The sequence below is a fragment of the Varanus komodoensis genome, unplaced genomic scaffold (assembly GCF_004798865.1).
Source record: "Varanus komodoensis strain SLA01 unplaced genomic scaffold, ASM479886v1 scaffold53, whole genome shotgun sequence".
NCBI lineage: Eukaryota > Metazoa > Chordata > Lepidosauria > Squamata > Varanidae > Varanus > Varanus komodoensis.
In genome coordinates this window covers 4560690-4581847 of record NW_025336126.1, presented here as the reverse complement: position 1 = coordinate 4581847, position 21158 = coordinate 4560690, and the positions used below count along the sequence as shown (strand labels likewise).

Here is a 21158-nt window from a genome sequence, read left to right as displayed (position 1 = left end):
CCAAGATGGGCAGGTCATAGCAGAGAGCTCTGACAAAACGTGATCCACTGGAGAAGGAAATGGCAACCCACTCCAGTATCTTTGCCATGAAAACCCCACAGACAGTACCAAAAGGCAAAAAGATATGACGCCGGAAGATGAGCCCCTCCGGTCGGAAGGTGTCCAATATGCTACTGGGGAAGAGCAGAGGGCTAGTACTAGTAGCACCTGAAAGAATGAAGCGACTGGGTCAAAGCCGAAAGGACACTCAGTTGCTGATGTATCTGGTGGTGAAAGGAAAGTCCGATGCTGTAAAGATCTGTACTCCATAGGAACCTGGAATGTAAGATCCATGAATCAAGGCAAGCTTAATGTGGTCAAACAAGAGATGACAAGACTGAACATTGAAATCTTAGGAATCAGTGAACTAAAATGGACAGGAATGGGTGAATTTAATTCAGATGACCATCAGGTATTCTACTGCGGGCAAGAATCCCTCAGAAGAAATGAAGTAACCTTCATAGTCAATAAAAGAGTAGGAAAAGCAGAACTGGGATACAATCTCCAAAATGACAGAATGATCTCAGTTTGAATCCAAGGAAAACCATTCAACATCACAATAGTCCAAGTCTATGCCCCAACCACTGGTGCTGAAGAGGCTGAAGTTGACCAGTTCTATGAAGGCCTACAACACCTTCTAGAATTAACACCAAAAAATGATGTCCTTATCATCATGGGGGATTGGAATGCTAAAGTAGGAAGCCAAAAGATAACCAGAATAACAGGCAAGTTTAGCCTTGGAGTACAAAATGAAGCAGGGCACAGGCTGGTAGAATTTTGTCAAGAGAATACGATGGTCATAGCAAACACTCTTTTCCAACAACCCAAGAGACTCTACACATGGACATCACCAGACGGTCAACACAGAAATCAGATTGACTATGTGCTCTGCAGCCAAAGATGGAGAAGCTCTATACAGTCAATAAAAACTAGACCAGGAGCTGACTGTGGCTCAGATCATGAGCTTCTGGTTGCAAAATTTAGGCTTAAATTGAAGAAAGTAGGGAAAAGCACTAGGCCACTCAGGTATGACCTAAATCATATCCCTGATGAATATACAGTAGAGGTGACAAATAGATTTAAGGAATTAGATCTGATAGACAGAGTGCCTGAAGAACTATGGACGGAGGTTCGCAACATTGTACAAGAGGTAGCAACTAAAACCATCTCGAAAAGAAAAAAAAAGAAAAAGAAAAAAATGCAAGAAAGCAAAATGGCTGTCTGAAGACGCTTTACAAATAGCTGAGGAAAGAAGAGAAGCGAAAGGCAAGGGAGAAAGAGAAAGATACAAACAATTGAATTTAGAATTCCAGAGAATAGCTAGAAGAGATAAGAATGCCTTCTTAATTGAACAGTGCAAAGAAATAGAAGAAAACAATAGAATAGGGAGGGCCAGAGATCTTTTCAAGAAAATTGGAGATATGAAGGGAACATTTCACACAAAGATGGGCATGATAAAGGACCAAAATGGCAGGGACCTAACAGAGGCAGAAGAGATTAAGAAGAGGAGGCAAGATTACATAGAAGAACTTTACAAGAAAGAGCTTAACGTCCCTGATAACCACGATGGGGTGGTCACTGACCTCGAGCCAGACATCCTGGAATGTGAAGTCAAATGGGCCTTAGGAAGTCTGAGCAACAACAAAACTAGTGGAGGCGACAGTATTCCAGCTGAGCTATTCAAAATCCTAAAAGACGATGCAGTTAAAGTGCTACACTCAATATGCCAGCAAATTTGGAAAACTCAACAGTGGCCACAGGATTGGAAAAGGTCAGCTTACATTCCTATCCCAAAGAAAGGCAGTGCCAAAGAATGTTCAAACTACCGCACTATTGCACTCATTTCACATGCTAGCAAAGTTATGCTCAAAATCCTATAAGCTAGGCTCCAGCAGTATGTGGACCGAGAACTACCAGAAGTACAGGCAGGATTTCGAAGAGGGAGAGGAACTCTAGAGATCAAATTGCCAACATACGCTGGATCATGGAGAAAGCTAGGGAGTTCCAGAAAAACATCTACTTCTGCTTCATTGACTATGCTAAAGCCTTTGATTGTGTGGATCACAACAAATTGTGGCAAGTTCTTAAAGAGATGGGAGTATCAGACCATCTTAGTTGTCTCTTGAGAAACCTGTATGCAGGTCAAGAAGCAACAGTGAGAACTGGACACGGAACCACTGATTGGTTCAAAATTGAGAAAGGAGTTCGGCAAGGCTGTATACTGTCGCCCTGTCTATTAAACTTATATGCAGAGCACATCATGAGAAAGGCAGAGCTAGATGAATCACCAGTTGGAATTAAGATTGCTGGGAGAAATAACAACAACCTCAGATATGCAGATGATACCACTCTCATGGCAGAAAGTGAAGAGGAACTAAAGAGCCTCTTGATGCAGGTGAAGGAGGAGAGCGCAAAAGTTGGCTTGAAACTCAACATTAAGAAAACTAAGATCATGGCATCCGGTCCTCTCACTTCCTGGCAAATAGACGGGGAAACAATGGAGGAAGTGACAGATTTTATTTTCCTGGGCTCCAAGATCATCGCAGACGGGGACTGCAGCCAAGAAATTAAAAGACGCTTATTCCTGGGGAGGAAAGCTATGGCAAATCTAGACAGCATACTAAAAAGCAGAGACATCACCCTGCCAACAAAAGCTGGACCATAAGGAAGGCTGAGCGCAAAAGGATTGAGGCCTTTGAATTGCGGTGCTGGAAGAGACTCCTGCGAGTCCCTTTGACCGTAAGGCAATCAAACCGGTCAGTCCTAGAGGAGATCAACCCTGACTGCTCTTTAGAAGGCCAGATCCTGAAGATGAAACTCAAATACTTTGGCCACCTAATGAGAAGGAAGGACTCCCTGGAGAAGAGCCTAATGCTGGGAACAATAGATGGCAAAAGAAGAAGGGGACGGCAGAGGATGAGGTGGCTAGATGGAGTCACTGAGGCAGATGGTGTGAGCTAAGGTGGATTCCGGGAGATGATGGAGGACAGGAAGGCCTGGAGGAGTGTTGCCCATGGGGTCGCGATGGGTCAGACACAACTTTGCGACTAACAACAACAAGGTTGTTAATTGAAAATAAAAACAACAAATGTGTCACAGATGGTATACTCACTCATTTTGGAAAAGTTGCAAGAAATGTATAAAAATATGCACTATCTGGATTTGTATAATTTTAAATGACTCAAAATGTAAGATGCATCTTTAGAAGGCATGGCTTCTACACAGGCTGGCCAGATGCAAAAGAGGACAGAGTTCCTACATCTACAATTTCACCTGTGTGCCACATTTTTGAATATACAAATCCAGATTAGCATGTCCTTATGCTCTTGCTTCTGTTCCAAAGGGAACTGCCTCCAGAAGGCTTCATACTCTACAGGAGGGGTTCTCAAACTTTTTCAACAGGGGGCCAGTTGAAAGGTGCTGACAGTGGGCACGGGCCGGTGAGGGATGTGTGTGCACAGCGAGGCAGCAGCAAGCGCAAACGGGGATAGTTTTCTCCGAGCGAGTCCAAAACGATCTCCCCTTGAGGAAGCCACTACCCCACGCACGCATGGCAACTCCAAAACCTCTGAGGTAGGCCGGATGAATGGGCATGGTGGACCAGCTCTGGCCTGCAGGCCATAGTTTGAGGACCCAGGCTCTACAGTGAACATATAAATTACTAGAAACAACTTTTAAAAAATCATTACCTCTCAAAACTTCCTATTTCAGCTCCTTGCTGCAAGGCATTCCTGCCCTCCATGCTTGCTACCCTAATGTCAAAGCCTATATTCTGATTTTCAGCTTGCTCTAAATCTGAGAATCTTTTCATTTTAAAACTTAAGTTTCTTGCCATGGTGTTTTTAGAGGTCTATTTGAAAATGGTTTGACTGGATTAGCAAAAGGTTCTAGTACTTAGAATGCTCTACAGTTTCTTGATACAGGCAGTCCCCAAGTTACGAATGTCCTAGTTATGAACAACCTGTACTTACAAACTGCCATATTTATTTATTTATTTATTTATTTATTTATTTAAAACATTTCTATGCCGCCCCTATCACAACAAAGCCTTGGGGCAGCTCACAACATACATAAAAATACAATCAGTAATTTAAAAACTGGTACCATCTCGGCTATATATTAAAATCCATAAAGCCTATTAATTTTTAAAACATTACTGTGGAAAATTGTCAGAAACATAGAGAGGGAGGAAGTGAAAGGGGAGAGAAGAAGGGCCTCTGCAGCATGTCTTCTTGCCCTGCCCTTCCAGAAGCAGAAATCTCTCTGGCATTTCCTTGCTGCAAAGAGGAGGTACTGGTGAGTTTGTGGGAAGGGTAGAGATACTAGTAGTTTTTCCAGTTTTGCAGCAGTCCTATACCCCTAACCCCTGTGAATGTGGTAGCCCAACTTTATGTGATCCAGCTTACATACAAATTCAGCTTGAAGACAAATGTTCCGTTTTCTCAGGAATGGAACTTGTTTGTAACCTGTGGACTGCATGTACTTTCTAGTCATACACCCCTACCCCTCAGATGAACATAAATTGTGCAGACTGGAACATTGGCTCAAAATTTGCATTTTTTAGTACAGAAGATGAACAATTCTGCTTATGGTAAAACATCAGTGTGTGAGAAATCTGTAGAACATCCTGATCTTATATTTCTCTTTCATGCAGTCAACTAGCTTTCCTCTTCCATCCATTCAGTTTAGTCTAATGGAAAATGCCTATGTTATAATGAGATAATGACTTCTCCCTACTATTGTATATGTTAATTACCCCTTTTCAAGGTAAAAGAGATGTTTTTCCCCTCTAAACAAGTGCAAGTAGGGGCTTTTGTGCAAAGGTAATTGGTTTTCTCTTAAAGGGAAAAAAGACTAAATAAGGAAGAAGAAAAACAACCCCTTATCTATGCCTAGTACCATTTATGCAGCAATTACTAGCCATGTGCAAATGAGGCTTTCTTTCCGTAACAGCTGCCACCTGATTATCATTTCAATATTCCTTTGATTGTACAAGGTTTTTGTTAAAATGCAAAGGCAGATTTTCCTTTTATGAATGGTACAAGTGGTCAGAACAGTAATACAGTTCTGTTTTAAAAGAGCCACTGCACTTTTCTCTCCCAATTTATACCTGATGGATCTTACAGAAGGCTTCTATGAGAAAGAGCACAGCAAAACTTGAACTTTACAGAGCTTGGGAAATACTTTAAAATTTTGGGAGTAACCTTCTCTCTTGGTTCTACTGTTGGGATGAGGTAATTGAAATTGGATTCCTGACCTTAAATCTTGGAGACTATCTTCTGCAGAAAGGGATAAATGCTTACTAGTGTAACCAACTTGATTACAGCTTTTTAGGAAGTAGTACCCCTCATATTTTTGTGTAAGCCTCCAAATGTGCAAGGTGTATGGAGGGGACAACAAATCTCCCCATTTTTCTTCCTGAGGTGAAAGTTTGTCTCTCTTAAAAAAGGACCTGTCTACACATTCAGCAAAATGAAGGCATAATGCCTTTTCTGGTGCATTCTGTTTCAGGCTGCAGGGAAGGCGAAAATAGGTGAAAATAGATGCACCTAAAATACTAGCATCTAAATGAAAAGCATTCAACATTTTTCATTAATTCTGCATTGCTTGACCACCAAGCAATTCAGAGTATCTGCATTCAGACATCCTACTAGCAACCTACAAGGGGCTTCATTGATTATGGACTCCCCAAACTGGTACCTCTTCCAAACATATGCCACTCTTTTTTGCCTGTTTCATGCCCAGCATCCTGGGTTTCATGCTACCACCCACAAAATATGCACTGTACATGAAATGGAGGATTGTAATTAGCACTTGAAAACCCCATTATTCTCATTTACAAAACAGCAGAAAATGTCAGCATAGGTTTGGATCACTTTCATGTTCAGGAGTGACACAAAAGTAGAAGAAAATTTTGGTTCACATTTGGAGAAAATATTAGTTAGGAGGAGGGTTGTAGTCAATAGAACCTACAAATGGTGCAAGCATAAGTTATTAAATTGAAAGCAGAAGTAATGCTTAGTAATTGTTGAGTTTCATCCACATAGTTAACTATTAGAATATCTGGTGTGTTTTATTAGGTACTTGATCTGGCCTAGGAAACATGTTAAGGCCTCTTCTGAACACAACTGTTGTGGAGAGAGTAGTAGTGGCTGAAAGCCATCATGACATATATGAGTTTGTTATACTTGCAGTTCTAGGAGGCTTTTGCTCCCTATTAAACAGCTTTGTCCTGAGATCTATGTAGAGCCTATTTCTTATCTGCAGTGTGATGAATTAAATTTATTTAAGATCACAAAGAGTATTAGGCTATATCTAAAATCAATTGAGATTCTTAGATCAGGGAGGAACAATAAGGTTCCTTGACCACGGCACTTGGTTTCTTGCCAATGGACTTCTGGCAAGGGATGGGTTACACCTCACGAGGATGGGGAAAAGGTCCTTTGGAGATGCTCTAGCGAGCTTCGTCCGGAAGACTTTAAACTGAGCCGGGGGTGGGTGGGTTCAGGCCCCCCAGAAACGTGTCTGCACTGGACAAGTGTGGGGAGAGGATCAGGGCTCTGGGAGCAGGGTTTTAGAGGTACTGCAGGGACTGACAGGACTCCTACAGAGAGAGGCCAGGTATTTGGGAGGAAGGAGGAGGCTGGGAACTCCAAGGAAAGGAAGCGGTGGGAAGGAGTTGAGGTGCATGTACACCAATGCTAGGAGCATGGGTAATAAGCAGGAAGAGCTTGAAGCTCTCCTGAGAATAGGAGGGTATGACCTGGTGAGAATCACAGAAACTTGGTGGGATGAAAGGCGTCTGGAATGTGAACATAGAAGGGTATCACCTTTTTAGAAAGGACAGGAAGGGAAAGAGGGGTGGGGGCATACTTTTATATGTCAGGGAAGGGATAGGATGCTGTGAGATAGAATGCAGCACAGATGGGGATTCGGTAGGGGCAGTCTGGGTGAAAATTAGGGGTTTTGACAGGGAAAGAGACCTGACAGTGGGGGTATGTTATCGCCCTCCAGGTCACCTTGAGACCCTGGATGATGTCCTGACAAGCCAGATTCTCTCAGGGGAGAGACACAGTAATTATGGGAGATTTCAGTCTCCTGGATATTAGCTGGGAGACTCACTCGGCAGTGACAGCCAGGTCATGTTGCTTCCTAGAAGCTATAGAGGGAGGGTTTTTCATACAGAGGGTCCGAGAGGCGACGAGGCGGGGAAACATCCTTGACTTGGTCTTGACCAATAGGGAGGAGCTGCTAGATGAAGTACAGATTAGGGGAGCTCTGGATGTGAGTGATTACTCCATCCTTTACTTTGAGATCAGGGGACTGGGGACGTGCAGCAGGTTGAGCACTAGAAGCTGGGATTTCAAGAGGGCCAACTGAAGGCCAGACTGGGAAAAGTCTCCTGGGATAGGTTACTGGAAGGTAAGCGAGTTGAGGAGGGGTGGATAGCACTCAAAAGGGAGGTTTTGGAGGCGCAAGCTTTGACAATACCTCTAGTCAGTAAGGTGGGGAGGCCGAGGAGAGTGCTGCCATGGATGCGAAAGGAGGTGGTTAGAGGGATTAGATGAAAGAGGAACCTCTGTAGGAAATGGGTACTGGGGCAAATAGACAAAAGGGTATACCGGGAAGAGGAGACCTGTTGCAGAAGGATTCTTCTCATGGCTAAGGCTGATTACGAGCTGAGACTTGCCAAGAATATTAAGAGCAACAAAATGGGCTTCTTTCAGCATGTAAATAGGTAGAGGAAGGGGAGACAAGTGGTGGGACCACTAAATAAGGAGGAAGGCGATCCAGTGACTGATATGAGGGAACAGGCACAGATGCTAAATGACTATTTTGCCTCTGTGTTCTCCTCAAAGCAGGACAGGGGATATCCGCATAGGAGATTAGATGAGGCTGGGGACTTAGGGGCACAGATTAGAGTCACCCCCCTTGAAGTCGAGGGGCTCCTCAGGGCATTGGACATTACAAAGGCGCCAGGCCCTGACGGGTTACACCCGAGAGTACTTAGAGAGTTGGCAGGGGTTCTCTCACACCCGCTGCCCTCCATTTTTGAGGCCTCGTGGAGAATGGGTGAGGTTCCAGAGGACTAGAGGGTGGCATCAGTGGTCCCAATTTTCAAAAGGGGTAGTAGAAGGGACATGGGGAATTATAGACCTGTTAGCCTTACATCCATTGTAGGAAAAACAATGGAAAGGCTAATAATAGAGAGAGATCTAGTGATGCTAGATAGGGAAGGGAGGCTGACAGCCACACAACATGGCTTCTGCAAAAACAGGTCCTGCCAGACAGACCTTGTGGAATTCTATGACAAGGTTTTGAGATGGCTAGATGGAGGGGATGCAGTGGATGTGGTATACCTGGATTTCAGCAAGGCCTTTGACAAAGTGCCCCATGATATCCTGGTGGAGAAACTGAGGAGTTTTGGGATACACCAGAGCACTGTCTGGTGGATTAGGGCATGGTTGACTGACCAAAAGCAGAAGGTAACCATTAGTGGGGAATCATCGGGATGGCGGCCAGTGACAAGCGGGGTCCCCGAGGGCTCTGTCCTGGGGCCGATCCTGTTTAATATTTTAATTAATGACATGGAAGAAGGGGTGAACAGTCTGATCAAATTCGCAGATGACACTAAGGTGTTGGTTATGACCTATAAAGCCCTCAATGGCTTGGGACCTGGTTATCTAAAGGAACGCTTGCGTCCATATATGCCCTCCCGCCCCTTGAGATCGGCAACAGATGCCCTTCTCCGGGAACCCTCTGTGAATGATATTAGGAGGGTGAGTACCTGGAGAAGGGCTTTCTCTGTGGTGGCGCCCCACCTATGGAATGCGCTCCCCAGAGAGGTTCACCTGGCGCCGTCACTATTTGTTTTTCGGTGCCAGGCCAAGACCTTTTTATTTAAAACTTATTTTAATTGTTAACTTATTATGGTATTTATAGGATTTTAAATTTTTAAGCTGAGATGCTACTGGGCTTTTAAATCTCTAATTGTGTTGTTATTTATATGCTTTAATTATGCTGTGAGCCGCCCTGAGGCTTTGTTGCGATGGGGGTGGCATAGAAATGTTTTAAATAAATTAAATAAATAAATAAAACTGGAGCAGTGGCCACAACTGAGGAGCAGGTACTCCAGATCCAGAAGATCTGGACAGACTATGGAAGTGGGCAGGACATAACAGGATGGTGTTCAATGTGGATAAGTGCAAGGTCTTGCACTTGGGGCATAGGAATAGGTGTCATAAGTACAGGTTAGGTGACAAGTGGCTGGAGAGCAGCACTCGTGAAAGGGACCTCAGGGTACTGGTTGACCGCAGGCTAAATATGAGTCATCAGTGTGATGCGGTGGTCAAGAGGGCAAACGCCACCCTTGGTTGCATAGCCAGAAGTGTGGCTTCTAGATCGAGAGAGGTATTACTACCACTCTGTACGACTCTGGTGCACCCGCAACTGGAGTATTGTGCTCAGTTTTGGGCCCCTCATTACAGAAAAGTTATTGCCAGGTTAGAGTCAGTGCAGCGTAGGGCCACAAGGTTGGTGTCCGGTTTGCAGGGGATGGGGTATGAGGCGAGACTGAGGGAACTGGGTCTCTTCAGCCTGGAGAAGAGGAGACTCAGAGGGGATATGTTGGCGACATACAGGTATGTGAGGGGATGTCACATGGAGATGGGTAGAGACCTGTTCTCCCCTGCAGAGGAAGGCAGCGCTCCAATGGAGCAAAGCTCAGGGAGCCAAGGTTCCATTTGGATGCCAGGAAGCACTTCCTGACAGTTAGGACCCCGAGGGTGTGGAGTGGGCTTCCACAAGAGGTCGTTGAGGCTCCATCGGTGCGGGTGTTCAAGGATAGGCTGGACTTGCACATGGTGGGCATGTCGTGAGCGGAGCTGGCTGGTGCCGGAGGTCAGACAAGATGGCCCGGGAGGACCCTTCTGACTTGCTCTGTTTCTAAGTTTCTGTTTCTATGTTAAAGCTTTAAAGCATCTTGTGGATATAGATTTCATTTGCATTAAAAGCATCTTCATTTTGTTTCTCAAAGGGGGTGTGTTCTACTTGCCAAGAAATCCCAACATTTAGCTCAGCAAAATTGTAAGTATGTATGTTAGGCAAGATGAGCTGCTACCTCAGGTGGCAGTCCTTGGTGTTCCAATGACTTGTAAAAATGCTGTATCATGCCAGTCTGTGTAACAGTACTTTCCACCAGCAGAACATGAGTGTACAGTCTCATTCAGATAAACTATCCTTTTCACTTTGGCAAAGGAAGCTAAATCCTGGAAGGGTAATCCTTGACAAATTTACAATTGCAAATTTAACTCCCAAGGAAAATCCAGAAGGAACTCAGAGTTTTTGTGGTCCTACTGTAAGATGCCTGAGTGGTTCCAGAAAACCCTGATCCTATACTTAAACTAACCTCAAGTGGAGTAAAAATATTAGTAAAAATATTACATAGCTCTATATTAAAGGCCATGGTGTAGGTCTAGCTAGTAGAAGAACATATAAAAAGTGGTGGTGTTCAGCTGTTCAGTCGTGTCTGATGAGAAGTGATCTTATGGGCCAACCCTCACCACAGTTTCCAATCCTGTGCCACCTGTATAAGTGTAAGCTAACTTTAATTTGGGCTCAGTGTAGGATCAGTTTTTTGGTATTGCGGGCATAAACTAAAGTGCATAAAGTTCAGAAATACACTCCTTCCAAGTTTGAGAGTTCACTTTTAATTTTATACATTAAAAGGCAGTGAAAGGGCACATGGCAGTGAAAAGGCAAGGCACATGTGTAAGTGCACATTCAGCCTGCTCAGCAACTTAGCTCCTTCCTTTCCAGGGATGTTCAAATCACATCCTTAATCATGTATCCTTTGTGTATTGTCCCCTTAAAATGACCCTGACCTAGATTTCTACCCACTGGAAGCTAGTACAAACTAGCTGTTGAGCAATTCCTTCCTACTTGGCGGTGGTGCCCCACCTCTGGAATGTGCTCCGCAGAGAGGGCCGCCTGGCGCCGTTGTTATTTGTTTTTTGGCGCCAGGCCAAGACCTTTTAATTTAAAAGTTGTTATAATGGTTAATTGTGGATTGTATTTATTTATTGGTTTTTATATTTATGCCAAGATGTCTCTGGATTTTAAGGTTATTTGTATGATGTTTGTTTATTTTTTTTGTAAGCTGCCCCGAGGCTTTTTGCGAATGGGGCAGCATAGAAATGTTCTAAATAAATAAATAAAATACTTTTAAAGGAGGTCCTACAGTTTTACTGGCTGGACCAGCAACTGGGGCAAGCTACCTATAGCTATATAATGAAACAGGCTGGCAAATGAGCCAGCCTTTCCAAGCACAAGGAGCCCCAGTGAAAAAGCATCTCAGCCCAGGTGACAAAACATCAGCACAAAAGCAGGTTAAATACCAGTGCAAGTTTAGGAAGAAATGAAGAGATCAGAACAATAAACTCTTCCCCACTTTTCCCAGTAAATAATTTAGTTTTCCAGATAAACAAGCCCAGTAATAACATTAAAAAGTTCTGAAGGTTGAGTGAAGGGGCTATCAAGTATATGGCACTAAGTGTCCCATTTATGACTGTTTGTCAGCTAGACAGAAGTTGTAGGTGTGTGCTCGGTGTACTGAGTTGCTAGTTCTCAGAACAAGCATCTGGCTCTGGCTGAGTCATCCCTAGGACATGAAGATGAAAGCATTTTCACATGGAGATGGGGAAGAAATAAGCCACAAGCTTATGGTGAAACATAATAGCCAAAGAGACCTAAAAGCCATAGCAGAAGATGCACATCTGACTTCAAAAACAGAAATGACTTTCACATGAAGGAAATGGTAAAAAGGAAGTTTAAACAAGGAGTTGAGGAGTAAAGAAATTTTTTCAATATGCTTGGAGGTTACTCAAAACCACAATAGTAGAAGTTCAACTAGACTGTAAGCCACAAGTTAATAAAGGTATCACCAATTCCAAGAGCTCACCAGTATGAGGTACCAAGTAATATCAAGAAAGCTATTAAAGACTTTCTTCAGAACATGGAAGTCTTACCCACATGAGGAAGGCAAAGTTGCACAAGGGGAATACAAATAGAATAAGAGTTGTAAAGAAGCATTTTGAAGAGCTTATTGCTAACATCAAGACCAAAAATAAATACTTATTTAAATATATCAGAAGCAGGAAACCAGCTAGAGGGGCAGTTGATTTGTTAGATGACAATGGAGTTGAAAAAGAACTAGCGGAGGATGACGAGACAGTGAAGAAGATGTAGAAGAGATACCTGTGCCTGAACAGATGTTTTCAGGAAGAAAATCTATGGAACTGAGGCTAATAGAGCTGACAAAAGATGTTCTCAACTATACAATCTGTTGTACCAGATAGTATCCACCCTAGAATTCTCAAATGTGAAATTACTGAACTTCTAACAAAAAATGTAACATGTCCCAAGGATGAAACAATGGTCCCAGTAATACCAGGTTTTAAAAAGGAAACCATGTGGATTTTTACAATCCACTTAGTTTAACACCTGTTCTGACTAAGTTTATTTGAAGGCATTATTAAAGATGAAATTAGTGAGCAAATAGGACAAGCCCTATACGTAGATCAACATGGTTTCAACAAAGCTAAATCCTGTCAAAATAATCTTTTAGAGCTGTTTGAAAGCATTGATTAACAAATGGGCTGAGTGATCTAGTAAGCACACAGGTGGATCCCATAGGAATCTATGTTGGAACCACTGCCCTTCAACTTGTTATAAATGATCTGGAATTAGGAGTGGATAGTATTCTGATGGCCAAGTATGCTGATGATACCAAACTATTTAGGGTGCTTAAAACAAGGGATTGTGAAGAACTCCAAAAGGATCTCCCTAAACAAGGAGAATGGGCATCAAAATGGCAATTACTGTTCATTATAAACAAGTGTGAAGTGATGCACTCTGGGGCAAAAACTCTCAGCTTCAAGTATCAGCTAATGAGATCTGAGCTAGGCATGACTGCCTAAAAAAGAACACTTGGAGTTCTCAGTAGGGGAGATCTCATTGAAAATGTGAACCCTTTGTATGGCTGCTGTGAAACATCCAAATCTGTGTTAGGCCTAATCAGGAAAAGAATTGAAAATAGAGACACCACAGTACTTTTATATGTATAATCACATATTAACTGTGCAGTTCTGGTCACCACAACTAAAAAAAGTTTCAGAGTTGGAAAAAGTGTAGAAAAGTGCAACTAACATGATCATGCTGCTGGAACAACACAACTGAGAGGAAAAGCTACAACATACAAGACTGTTGAGCTTAGGAGTTAAAAGTGAGGGAGAGAAGACATGATAGAGGAATGCAGAATTAGGCCTGACATGAAGAGGGAGGCATTTCTCTTTGTCTCTGCTAGAACCCAGGATCAGCACATGAAGCTGATTGGTGGGAAATTCAAGACAAAAGATTTTGGAATTCTTTCCCACAAGATGTACCGAGGGGCATCAGTCTGGATAAATATAAAAGGATTGGACAAATTTATGGAGGACAAACTTGCTAGCCTTCATGGCTATATGGTACTTCTAGTATTTGAAGAAATATGTCTGCCCACATCAGGTACTAGGGAACATGAGTAGGAAGGTGCTGTGGCAGTATTTGTAGGTTTCTCCCACTGATTCAGGAAGCCAGCTACCTCTGAGGCCAGAAAGGCAGACTTGACTAAATTTCCTGAAGGTGTCCATGACCTCCTTGGCTAGATGGCTGCACAAATGAATTGCGCTGGCTTGTGCTTCCAGCGGCTTAACAGTTCCTGAGAGCATCCTAGTGCATTTTTTAAAACCAAACATGGCAGCTTCAGCAGCTTTTTGGGGAAGGGCCGTCTTAGATGATATTTGTAGGATCGTCACCTGATCCTCTCTTTATACATTTACATCGCAAGATAGTTTGGCCTCTGCAGAGGGTGCCTTTAGCAGGCATGTTCTGCAGAATGTTTTTCTGCCTTAAGCGTAAGGCTAGCTAAATGGTTCTGTTGGCCCACCTGGGGTTCCACAGCTAGCTAGTCTCCTCATGCATGGGGAAAAGGAAATTCTCATTCATCAGTGAATTTGTTTTCCACCAGTGAAGGAGGCCGATTAGGCCTGCCACTGGGTGCAGTCTGCAGTTGCCTGTCTTGTATATTTTTCCTGTCAGTGCAACAGCAGCAAAAGGACCATCTTCTTGATCCAATGTGTTGAAATTCACACGACAGACATTCAGAGAGGCCCATTTCATCCAGGAAGTTTAGTCAAGCTCTGCCTGCCCTGCCCTGGAGATGAACAGAGCTAGTTAACCTCCTTTACTAACGAAGGACAGAAACTCACAAGTGAGTAAAGTATTTCTATTTCCCCTTTTCATCTGGTTGACCATTGTGTGAATAGAATGCTAGACTAGACAGACCCTTTCTTTTTGATCCAGCACAGCTTTTCTTATGTTGCTACATAGTATGGACTTACACATTGCTCATAACATATACTCTTGGAATGTGGGTTTCTTCCTCTGCGTCATTTCTTAAAGCTGGGATATACTGGCTTGGGGCCAGGTCAATTTTCCTGGAGAAAGGCCACTTTGCCACCTAATGTTTCCAAATATAGTCCCATCTAGAGTCCAGTTAGTGCAATACCAAATTCATAGGGGCTGAAGGGAAATGGAACACCATGTCCTGAATTAGATGTTTCATTTGTGGCATCTACTTTTAAAGTTGGTACAAGAAATGACAGCTACATCAATGTCTCAAGTGAAGTATTCCAGCATATGAAAGGCTGTGATACGCTTTATTTTTTTCAGAAGCTCTGAAGGAGTCTTCCGACAACAAGCTTTAGCCCCAGTGTTCAGTGAATTAATCCCAGCCATTGGAAAGAAGCAGCATGACAATTTATTTGAAATCCTATTTCACAGGTGAGAAACTGCTACAGTTGTCACAGGCACAATTTTGATAAGGACCTGGACTGTGCTCTCAGTTTTCATACTACCCCCAAGAACTATTTTCACCTTCTCCATTTTCTCAGAATCGGGTTCAAGATTCATGCAGGTACAGAACATCTGTGTGATGTAGGAGGCATGGGATAGCTGCCATGCATGGAACACTTTTCAGGTGTTTTTTGCATATTCTTCAGAGTCTCTCCAGATGGAATAGGGCATGGAGAACTATCCTGGGGCCTAAGTTCTTAAACCAGTTCACCAGGGGAAGGAAGAGCAGGATGGAGAACCAGAGGAACAAGAGAGACAATTCTTCTAGGGGATATGCTGACCTCAGTAGATTGCAGGGAAGTTTATCTCCACATCTTCATGCACAGGCCACTTCAGTATATCCTACTTTGGATAATCCCCTCTTGGAAGTTAAAAGCATCAAGGGGTGCTAATAGGTACAGTAGTGCAGAGTGTTCCTTCAGAGCAAAGGACAATCAAGTGCAGTCCTGCATCCAGGACATCCTGAGCTGAATGAGGCCACCAGAAGTAGTTCCAGCAAGTCTCCAAGGGTGCATGATAGGCTCAGCTGACTCAGTGCCTTGGGCCAGTTTCCACTGAAGTGGGATCTGCTTCCCTGCCAGGTCCAGCCTGCCCATACATCACCAGGGGTGAGCTAGGCCTTCACTTAGTGGCTTGAGCCCTGGCAACAATCCAGGGGAATGCCTTAAAGGAATTGACTCAGGTTCAAATTCCAAGGGATACTAGCCTGGAGAGCCCACTGTCACAAGCAGATAACACAGGTAATCTAATCAATCAGTTGGCTGGAACAACAGAGCAATTCACCTTACTCTTCAGACTTTTGTATGAAGAGTAGATACAGCATTCTTGGCTGTGCAGACAACAGAGCAGCAAAAAATATACAGAAGTTATAATGGTGGTTCTCAGTCAAGGGAGGAGACAAGCCTACTTGTAACATGGGTGGAGAACCTCAGTCACAGCATAGTACATTGAACACATAGGCAAGTGATTCAGCAAAGGCAATGGTGCCTTCATTATATTTTTCAATGGGTTTCCAGCAGATGGGAGACTCCAGTGTTAGGTCTATTCAGTAGCAATACCAACACCAAAACCCATAGACATCTTGATGGTATCAAAATCTGCAAGTGGAGGAGGAAGTCATGCTCGTGCTCCGCCTTTGGAGCTAGGATACGGGGTAGTCCAAAAGTAGGTATACAGTACTGATCGGGTCATGTTTAGTCTCTTAGGTGCTCAAAGTGTCCTCCATTAACATCACAACATTCCTAGAACCTGTCCACAACACTGTGACACAAAATCCAGTTAGCAACAGTGTTGATAAATGCTTGCAAGATGAACTCCTTCAATTTGTCCACTGTGTGAAGTCCTCCATGACTCAATCAGTAGTGTATCTCTAGTTTTGTATATGTTTCCTCCCTTTTCCTTGCTTTTCAAAAGTCTGCAAGGTGAGGCTGCTGAATTTATAAGTGGTGCTGATTGCACCATATTTTCCATGGATACTGTGATTTTTTTCAGATCTTCAAGAGCTCTAAAGCTTTCCTGGATCTGTAAAGTCCAGGTCCAGTTTAGCAAATTGGAAGTTGAACAGCGACGGCTGTTGATGGTTGCATTGTCAGGATGTTCAAGACCATGTTAGGATCAAGGAAGACTTTAGTGAGCAGCATGCTACTAGATGCCTTGGTTTACCTTCTAAAGGTGGTAGAGGGTATCAAATATCCCCTAACTATGGTGGGCTACTGGAGATGCTCAGTTTCCTCTAAGCAGGCTTGGACCAAGATCTCTCAGCCAAAATCTTATGATGAGTAACAGTTTAAAGTAGAACTGTTGGGTCACACACTAGTATTAGTTGGACTGCCTTCAAAGCAAAAGCATCTTTGGAGAAACCTCTCTATTGCTGCCACTGGTGGTCCAGAGGTCCCACTTAGAACTTCATCTTTGTGCACAGGGCCCTCATTGATGCTCCCTCTGAGCCATTCAGAACTGTTCCCCATAGATACCCTACCCTCAAACGTATTCCTGGTGATCCTAGCATCAGTTAGGAGGGTAGGAGAGAATGGTGTTCTTTTAAGTTGGGATAGTCTCAGCACTTTGGAGAAAAATACCAGTCAAGACTGCCATGCTAAAAGGGCAGTCTTGACTGGTATTTTTCTCCAAAGGTAAATGCCAGTTTCTATAGGGCCAAGAAGTAGTGCCAGCCATAACAAGAAAAAGGAGTGGCATAACGGGATGTTTGCAAGTCCCCCAAATCATGTATTAGATTGGATGCCAAGACTTTCAATTAGACTACCTTCTTTAAATTGTAGGGACAGTGTCCAGGGGAAAGTCAGCCACTGGGTTAGGGCTTGAATGCCCAAGTATTCTAGTCTCAGCATAACTCACTATCTACTTAGTTGGGAGAGGGGGTAGCAGCATTTGACACTTGGGCCCCTCTGGAGGATACCTGAAGGCTTTGCACAGGCAGCCACTCTACACTTGTCTGCCACTATAGAAATAATAAATGCACTTCAATGGATCCATTCTTTGGAAACTGGTTGTAGGTGGACCTTGGTGAAGGGCAGACCCAACTTCCCTTAGTTCAAGCTTTGAGGTTGAACTATCTGAGTGGGTGGGAATTGGTGTATTGCATTTGCACAGTGCTGCAGGATATTCTACAATTCTTCTTTGTGCTCCTTCACAGCACATAATTTAAGCATTTAAAGGTCAAGCCCAAAATTTAAGGCATTGTCAAGTGGGAGTTTTTAAAGAACTTTCCCCCACATCTGTGAGAGGTTTGCTGGCTTCCCCATAGCTCTTTGAGAGTTGGGACGGTAAACTTTCCCATACACTGTTAATGAAATAGTACTGTAACTCCAAGTTCAGACACTGGAATACAACATGCTTCACAATTGTGAAGACTCTACATACTTACATGTTACATTTTTTCCCCTAAAGATGGACCCAAGTGGGTCTAGTCTCTTTGTAATTAATGTGTTTTAAAAGGGTCAATACAGTTTCTAGCTATGCACCTTCCCAAAACCAAGAAAAAGCAGCACCATAAAACAAACACGAAACACAGTCCTACCAATAATTAATTTAAAAGCAGCTTCCTTTCTCTGGAAAACCCATTGCACCCCATTAAAAGTCTCTACTCTCTTATCTGAAATTCAGCCTATATCTACTGACTTCTTCACTCTTTCACATTATTTCTTCCTTTAGTGTTTGCCATCTTTCCTTTACTCCCTCTTGTTCAAAAGCTGTAGCTGTTGTGGTTCTGTGACACAAAATTATCCTGCAGTCGTAAGGATGGAATGTCATCTTTCCACACAGGTTCTTTGGTGTCCCTTTAGGCTGCCTGCTAATACAAGTTCTGCAGCAACTGCTAATTTCTGGGCTCCTGCTTGCTTGTGTTTCACTGCTGGCAATGTTCTGCTTCATCCTGCCCTACAGCCAGCATCCTGTCTGGACTGAACTAAAAGGAAGCACTTGGCCTTTTTTGCAGTTACAGTACCTACAGCCACCACCTGTGTAACCTGTCTGTTTTTCCAGTTTGCACAGAAGAAATTAAGTTTACAGAAAGTAAAAATAACCTGTGAGGATACACTAAATCACTTCAAGCTCAATTCTAAGCCGCAGGCAACATCCACAAATAATTTTAAGAAGGCTGTGGCACCTTCAGGCAACCTGTTCATCTCATCTACTATGTGGCATTCAATGTCTGTTGCTGACTGCAGAGAGGGGTGGGGAGGGGGTTGCCTAATATTCTGGCGTTTGTTTAATTTCATTACATTTTCCTGATACATTTCAGTGTATTTTTATGAAAAGCCTCTTGAATATATAATAAAAAGGCATGTTCAAAGAAAGCAGAAGCTTCTTTCTACATGAGTATAAAAACACAGAGTAGTTGTGCGACTACCAACACTAGTAGCAATTTCTAGAACAGTTCCATTTGAAATGTAATACTGTGATCACAAGGCATTTTAAAGAGAGCTAGAGTCATGATGACTACACAAGCACATTTTCTAGCATTTATGTAGAACAGCATTTACATTCCTGAGAATCTCGGCTCCTTTCTTTTAAAGAAATCGTAACCCACCTGGTTACAGATGTAAGCCTTGCATGCAGTAACACTTTATAGATTAAACAGCCGACACAGGAGAGCAGCCTCCTGTGCATTTGTCACTTACTAAGCGTGACTTGTGAACCTGGAGTAGAGGGTGATGAGCCCACGGGGCAGGCAACAAGCCTGCTTTCTAACCTTGCCTGACAGCTCTTTACTGGCAAGCAGGTACTCCCTCCTCCCCACACTGACCTACTATTAGGGTAGCTAGAGTTCTTCAGAGGGTCTCCACATACGTGGGTGCCTGGGGTGCTTCCTCACATTAACCAATCATGGTACCTTACAGTGGAACAGCAAACAAAAACAGCAATTAAACTGTCTGTGCTGCTACAAGTATTGCACTGTATGTCCATATCAGTGGATACAGCCATTTGAAGTTAAGCACAATTTATTATAACTATTATAATATTGTTATATAACAATTTTATATTGACACTGTTTTATGATGTTTAAATCATAAATTCTTTTGTGGATATTTTTAAAATTAAAGACAGTATAGAGTTAGTGTCTGTTTTTGCCTTATGGCAATTATATAACTTATTACAATCAGAAGCCTTTAAGCACTAAAAGACTGATTAAAAGAAGCAATATAAAATAGTCCTCACCACAAGGGGTTGTAATGAATATATTCTAAGCTGTAATAGGTTCACTTTTGCAATATATTACTGTCCATACTAAATACCCACTCTTAAAAGTCAGATTAGTAGCACTAAAATCATTTTCACCTGTACAGATAGCACTACATACTCCCCACTGCCATTAAAGAACAACAAGCTTCCTGTGATTTGATAAAAGATAGGTGATGGCAGTGAGTGGATGACTAATGTGAATGCCCTGTGAAAAGGAAGGAAATGAAACACAGCAAATCCACACTAAGTGCCTAGCATAGGGACACTGCTTCTGTGCCTGCACCCATCTGTCATACTTCACTATCCACTTACTATCCTATTCTGGAACAATCTGTACCCTCCTGGATCAGCTGACTGAAACCTACCTTACTCTGCCACTGTCAGGTTTTGCAGCTACTGTAAATGTGGAACTACAAGTTATACGGCAAACAGCTTTCCCAAACATGGATTTGCTGGGGAACAGTAATGTGGGAAGTTGTGTTTAACTCTTCTAGTTTGTCTTAAGAGCATCTTCCCTTTGTCCAGTAAACACTGATAACAGAAATTAGTCTAGCATGAGAAAAGAGATGGGAGAGACTAAGTACCTCTTTCCTTCTGACAAGTTAGTGCTCACAACCACCCTCATGCACTGCCATTAATGCCCATCCCTGAGAATTCTGTCCTTGCAGAGAGCCAGTGCAGATCCATCCTGAAATACACCTATTCAAAAACATCCTTAAAGGGGCCAGCTATTTTCCATTTTGACTTGTTTTAGTCCAACAATTCTATGAAACTCCCAAGAATTCTGTTAGAATAAAAAGCTTAAATGCATAAATGCTAACAGATACATACAAAATGGCCCCTTCCTTAATCACATCGCCACCACGTTTTACTCTTACTGGAGACCCATGTTGCCAACCTTTAGATTTCTTTTTATATAACCAGAAAGGTACACCAAATGCTATGTGACATCCCTGCCTGATCATATTAGGCTTGCAACCCCACTGTACAATCCAAGTGCCTCACTTGCCTGACTCTGCATTAATCATCCAAGAACAAGCAACTAGGTTATCAGTTCCCTTCACTAAACAAGACAAGTCAGGAAATCTTTCTTTACTTGCTGGCTTTAGCCGCCTGCATTTCTCCTTCAATACATTCTTGGATTTCCCTTCTGGTCCCTCTCAGAGCAGCCTTTTAGAATGAACAAAAAGCTAAACAAGAGACTGTTCCTCAGCATTAAAGTTTCTTTAAAAGAAGTGGAACTGATTTCTTCCAACAAATTAGGCAAAGGCCAATCCACCTGACTGACACTTCAAAGAGAACATGCTTGAATGGCTGTACTTGCCAAAACATGCAAAACCATTCCTGAAACAGGAACTGGGGTACCCAAGAAGAGACTACTTATGCAGCAAGAACAGTCCAATTTCCCTTTATTAACCATCTTCAACTAGAAGGATCTTAAAGATCAAACCATTAGGAGCAGAGCA

General features: G+C 42.9%; 1 protein-coding gene across 1 annotated transcript in view; it reads left to right on the top strand.

The window, feature by feature from the left end:
- Positions 1-18475, top strand: part of KASH5 (KASH domain containing 5) — a 38586-nt gene extending 20111 nt beyond the window's left edge. Inside the window, exons 14-15 of the mRNA XM_044447848.1 lie at positions 14809-14919; positions 18274-18475. Coding sequence (XP_044303783.1) covers positions 14809-14919; positions 18274-18475 — 313 coding nt within the window. The remainder of the gene's footprint in view (positions 1-14808; positions 14920-18273) is intronic.
- Positions 18476-21158: the final 2683 nt, after the last annotated feature.